This window comes from Aplidium turbinatum, chromosome 16 (assembly GCF_918807975.1).
Source record: "Aplidium turbinatum chromosome 16, kaAplTurb1.1, whole genome shotgun sequence".
NCBI classification, from domain to species: Eukaryota; Metazoa; Chordata; class Ascidiacea; order Aplousobranchia; family Polyclinidae; genus Aplidium; species Aplidium turbinatum.
Window position 1 is genome coordinate 9,070,210 of NC_137487.1, and position 6,040 is coordinate 9,076,249.

The 6,040-nt window shown below is 40.1% G+C and overlaps 1 protein-coding gene across 1 annotated transcript in view; it reads left to right on the forward strand.

Annotated features, from left to right (window-relative positions):
- Nucleotides 1-5,543, forward strand: part of LOC145785759 (E3 ubiquitin-protein ligase TRIP12-like) — a 31,832-nt gene extending 26,289 nt beyond the window's left edge. The window contains exons 40-47 of the mRNA XM_082597467.1: nt 154-401; nt 510-717; nt 854-1,089; nt 1,459-1,620; nt 1,988-2,146; nt 2,556-2,669; nt 2,831-3,029; nt 3,458-5,543. Of these exons, the coding sequence (XP_082453593.1) occupies nt 154-401; nt 510-717; nt 854-1,089; nt 1,459-1,620; nt 1,988-2,146; nt 2,556-2,669; nt 2,831-3,029; nt 3,458-3,654 (1,523 nt within the window). The 3' untranslated portion in view covers nt 3,655-5,543. The remainder of the gene's footprint in view (nt 1-153; nt 402-509; nt 718-853; nt 1,090-1,458; nt 1,621-1,987; nt 2,147-2,555; nt 2,670-2,830; nt 3,030-3,457) is intronic.
- The last annotated feature ends 497 nt before the right edge of the window (nt 5,544-6,040 follow it).

The following is a 6,040-nucleotide window of genomic DNA, read 5'->3' on the forward strand; positions in this document are numbered from 1 at the left end:
ACGCACCATACGGTACAACAAACTTGGCTCTCTTTGAAATTTTGCAATGTAGAACTTCAAAATCTTGGAACTCTTTATTCGTGATAAGTTTTTTCAGAAACTTATCATGAGCAGGTCATCAGTAAACTTCAACTTTTTTTCTTGCACTTGCAGACCCGCTTATGATCATGACGGGGGATCTCCCGCCCTGGTTGAGCGAGCTGACGCATTCCTGCCCGTTCGTCCTTCCCTTCGAAACCAGGCAATTATTCTTCCGCATCGTCTCCTTCGACCGAGATCGGGCCATGCAGTATCTCTTGGACACTGGGGCGCTGCCTGAACTGACCTCTCCCTCCTCCGGCGCCGCGTCATCCTCACACGACGCTGCGAACCGCTTTGTCCCGAAAATTGAAAAGAAAAAGGTAAAACTTGAAAGTCTGTCACTCTCTAAAGTGACGCATTCTTTAAAAGATCACTTTACGACTATTCGACGCAACGCGTTTTTTACGTTACGCATTTTGACGTTCCAGTGCGTCGTAAAACGTGAGAACCTTCTTCAGCAAGCGGAGAAATTGCTGCACGATCACGGCAATGCTCGCTCGCTGCTCGAGATACAATATGAAGGAGAGGTTGGAACCGGTTTGGGACCGACACTGGAGTTTTATACTTTAGCCAGCCATGAACTTCAGAGGGCAGATTTGTGTTTATGGAGATCAGATGAAAAATCCAGCTCAGTCGGTAAAGTTGTGTTTTTTCTTATTAGTTATTTTGTATGAGATTTAGATGACGCGCGGGTTCACGTTAAAACGATTTCATCTATTGGTATTATTTTTGTCGTTCTGACATAAAAACAAGTTTTGATAATTTTTTACAGAAAACAGAAATGCTGGACCGCCGTCACTAAAGAAAATGGTAAAAAAATTAACAGAAATAGTGGATACCGAGGAAGTGGCGCCGATGCCTTTAGAAACGAGCTTCGTGCACTCCCCCGTCGGTTTGTATCCCTTACCCATTGGCCGAACCACAAAGTTGAGCTCTATCGCGAAACCGAAATCAAAGTTTTCGTTTTTGGGAAAGTTTTTGGCCAAAAGTGCAATGGATGGAAGATTGGTAAGTTGATCCGCAAGCATGCAGCAATGCTGCTTTAACCCAAAGAGCTTCAGATCAAACGAACTATCTGATAATGAATTTGTTTCTTTCTTCAATGACTTTGTGTTGGGATGAGTCAACAGACACAGGTTCTATACTTGGCCGGGTGATACCGAAGACTTTACAAAATGGCGCTAAATCCAACTTCTGCTCAACACTCGGCATTGAAGATATGGATTCAGAATAATAATACTTTGTGCTGTGTCTCTATTCGGCTGCGCTAACACTATCTGCCATATGAAGCGCTGAGAGCAGCGCAGATCCGCCATGCCCGCATTATTACTACTTGATATCAATAATTTAAACATAACATTTCAAGTTTCATCGCAGGCGGATATCCCACTCAGCATAGTCTGTTACAAGTGGCTACTTGGGAAAGAAAACGAAATCACGTGGTTTGACCTCGAACAAGTTGATCCTGGATTCACTTTGACCTTTAATAAACTCAAGAGCGTTCTTCATCAACGGACAGCGCTCGAAAATGAACCATCGGTACGATATTCTATGTTAATGGCTTGCAATTTTCAACAGCCAGTGGCGGATTTAGTGGAGGGCAACTGGGTCAATTGGCCCATCTAAAACACAAAAAATAATATTATTCAAGGTGTTTTGCAAGGTCGGATTAATGTAGACCTACGCATCATTGTGTTTTGTTGAAACCCCCTCTGATAACTTGCCAGATCCGCCCCTGTCCCCAGCTAGCAAAATTAATTATCGTTTGCAGACGTTAAATCAATGCAGAAAGGGCCAATTTTGTCGTCTAAGTGTTACATAGACCGAGCTTTTATGTGAAACATACGTTTGAAGTTTTTCAATGATTCAACGTCAGTGATCATCCAACCGATGTAAAACTTTCCAGGTTGACATGGAGGAGAAAAGAGCATCTATCACAATGGACGGATGCAGCTTAGAAGATCTTGGACTCGATTTTCTGCTTCCCGGATTCCCAAACATTGAATTAATGAAAGGAGGAACAAAAACATCCCTCTCTATAAACAACATTGACAAGTACCTTTGTGTGAGTGGCTGTTGGTCATATCGGTTTAAATCTTTCACCAATTCTGCAATTGCAGCCTAGAAAAGTTGCATATTTTATAACTTGGCTTCTGCTACCAGCTGCTTAAATTAATACGGGGACGTTTAGCCGACATTGGAAGGCTTTCTGTTTTGGAATCATGTATTTGGCTGTCACCCCCGGGTCACGTCAAGCACAAGATTCCCTCTTTTTAAACTGAAAGCCGACTATCTTCCTGTCGTGTAATCAAATCTACACCACAATTTCCAACCAAGATACGATCGCTAAGGGTAGATATCATCAAACTGCTTTATTACGCTCACCGCAATATCACTTACCTTCATATTGTGCTTCTCGCGTTGGAGCGCTGTGCAAAGATGGAGTTACATCTGTTCATCCACGTGTTTCGCAGCTGATCGCTCATTGGACGCTCATAGAAGGAGTACGCCACCAACTGGACGCTGTGAAGGAAGGTTTTAATTCCGTATTTTCACTGCGAACGATCGATTATTTCTTCCCGGAAGAAGTACGTATAGATTTCACACACAGTCGCGTGTACTGTGTACTTGGAGCGAATTAGTTTTTAGTGATGCTATAAAACGAAGTTTTTGAACTTTTTTAACGAAATATGATATGGAATTGCTGCGTTACAAAATTAAAAAACTGTATGAGCAAAAAATATTTTAGTTGGACGAATTATTCTGCGGTGCCCGATACCAGCCGTGGAGCGAACGCGAACTTGCCGACTGTTGCCGGACGGATCACGGCTACAACCACGACAGCGAAACTGTAAGGACTTTGTTTCGTGTCTTGTCACAATACGATGTCGCTGAACAACGCGCTTTCTTGCAATTTGTCACTGGCAGCCCTCATTTGCCAGTCGGGGGTAAGGCTCTGTTTTATTTTAGATTGTAAGAGTTTTCTTTCATGACAATACTGCGTGCCAACAAGCTTTTTTATAAATTCATGTTTTGTAATTCATTTAGCATAAATAACTACAAGTTGGGTTTACTAAAATTACTATCGGTCTGACTGATTGATTTTTTCGTCAGAAGATAAAATAATAATAAAAGAACCACAGCATTTCATAATGTGGATTTAGACCTGTTTTAATTTGTTTTTTGCATTCTGTATGTTCATTGCATACTCAGTTACTCAGCCAGCAAGTCAGTACGCTAACGTTGCCAATATAAAAAACAGAACCGAAGAGCTGGCTGTGTGTAACCGAGTTGAAAAGTTCGTGATATCTTCATTATTATTGCACTGACTGCACTTCATCAATCAACAAAAAGTTTGCTTTATATATTTTTGAAGGCTTCAAAGCGTTGCATCCTCAATTAACAATCGTTCGGAAATCAAGCGAAGAAGGACACAGCCCTGATGAGTACCTACCTTCAGTCATGACCTGTGTTAACTATTTGAAACTGCCAGAGTATTCAAGCGAAACTATTATGCGACAAAGGTTAAGCAAGGCCACGCGAGAGGGACAGAAGTCTTTTCTATTGTCTTAGATCTCCGATTCAGGCATTGCTGCTCTTTTTCTACGTGGCTGTTACTGTGCTGCTGTATTGCTGAATATCTTTCGTTTTGCGTTTTATTAATTTCTTACGTAAAAGCAACGTCAAATTAAAGCGAAACCACTTGTCGAAAATTTCACAATCTCAAAACCAAAGTGAATCTCAAACTGCACGTTACGCGATGGAGCGATCTGTGAAGTTTAACTTTTCAAATCTTCCAACAACAGTTCTGAACTGCTACGTTTATTACAGCATGTCTAGTTGTCTACCCCTTGTGATATCGATTAGAAATTAACGAAAGCGATTTCAAAACAACGCTAATCATCTGGATTTTTTCATTCAACGTTCTACAGCGACGTCTACAGACGATGAATCAACTTTAAAATGATTTATTTGCTGGCTAAGTATGGACGATGGCGAACCACCGACCGACTCGTGTGCTTGCTTTTGGTGTATTCTCGGACAGCAAAATCGGTCATTTTTACATTGATTTAAAAAATGACAGATTTTGCTGTCTAGGTTGTGTTCATTGCTGTCTTTCGTATCTATCCCCCGTTCTTTCTGTTATGTTTTTGCTTGATGTTGACAGTAAGTGTTTGTCACTTGCGCCCAATCATTTATGTCAGTTCAGAGAACTGCAAGCTGTCCAAAGAACATAATTTGATTTTTAGTGAACTATTGCGCGAGAAAGCAGTTTCACAGAATAGTGAAAGTTACTTTTGTTAAACAGCACAAATTTTGTTTTTTTTTCAGCCACAGAAGCTTTTGAAAATTATTTGACTGCTCCCTGCCTGTTCCCAAACAGAACAACTTCAGCGTCAGATAAAGTCCATCTTTTTTATATTAATTCATCATAAACGTCTGTTGAAGTTGAATCAATGTAAAGAGGACAGATTTTATCTGCTAGTTAGCAGATAACCCTACCACTTTGTCAGGAATAAATCAGCAATTCTAATAAAAAAAAAATATTGTTTTTTGCATGTGGCGCATATTTGTTAATTTCCTGAAAGCAAAATCCGTTATTTTTTCGCAGACGTTAAACCAAGGTAAAAATGGCGGATTTTGCTGTCTAGGTTGCCTCTGTTGTCATGGTGCGGAGTTTCGTGATCTCTTTTGTCGGTTTTATTACCTTGTAGACCGTTAATAAAAACTTCAGGTTTGCCTCATATTTCGCAGTCCCGGATGTAACACACGACGATTCCATTGCCTCCCTAAACCCAGCATATTATCTTGCTATCCGTGGCATAACTTGCAAACGCTTTTCCGAAATTGACTAGTCTGGTATTTGTTTTCTATTGGTGTACAAAGCCATATCATTATCCATTTTACTGGTTGAGATATGGCGTTTGTCCAGTATCCACGCTAGCATATGTCCAATGTCCATGGTATGAGAAATTCTCCCAACTTTGTGACCGTAGCCCATCCCTGCTGCTTGGTGCCCTCCGGTTTTTGTCTGGCTGCTACGTTGTCAACACGACACATGCACCAAAGCAAGCAATGACGTCCAAGCTTCAACCGTTAAAAATCGTAGCCTATTCTGTAGCTCTTTGCAAGGCCAAATTTAACTCATTTTCACGTTACCTAACATGCTTTTTTCAACATCGTTTCGATGTAATATGTTAGATTGTATTGTTTAATAATGTTTATGTCGTGACGAAGGTTAGTGATAGACTTTCTGTGTTCCGGCTAACAAAATTGATCATTTTTCATTCCGCAGACGCGTTGCATCAATATAAAAACGATTAATTTTCCTTGGAATGGATGATCCTTTCGCTCAGATTCCGAGGTCACGTGACCATGAATTGCTTTTTTTAGGCAGTTTCGATTTAGTTGTAGTACTGTGCTGATTGAAAGAAATTTTTATTAAACGACAAATCGCATGAGTTTGTTTTATATTTTGCAAGGTCATAATATGGATTAAGATAAGGATTGGTTGTGTTGTAGAATCAGTGCTGTATTCGAGGGTATACGCAGTATACCCTCTGCTTTTTCATAGTATGCCCTCTGGTTTTCCAAGTTAAGATTAGCATTTTGCAAGTTATGTATTTATCATTTTGGCATAACTGACAGTATACCCTATGCTTTTTTTACGAATACAGCACTGTGTAGAATGTTTTGTTTTTTTCAATCTTTGTATTAACATAGTTACAACATATCTAAGTAAAAAAAACTTTCGGAAATAGTAGGATTTTGTCGCAGACCTAGAGAAACAATGCATGAGTCTTAGCAAACATTGTACGAGAGCATTGCATGAAGATAAACCCCAATTAGGCGAAAATGAATATAGGGCTTGACCCTCAAAACATCTCCTTTTCTTAGCAGTCTTGCTCCGATAAAAACACTCTCCATTTAGTGTATATGTGGGTTACTTGGGCATGCT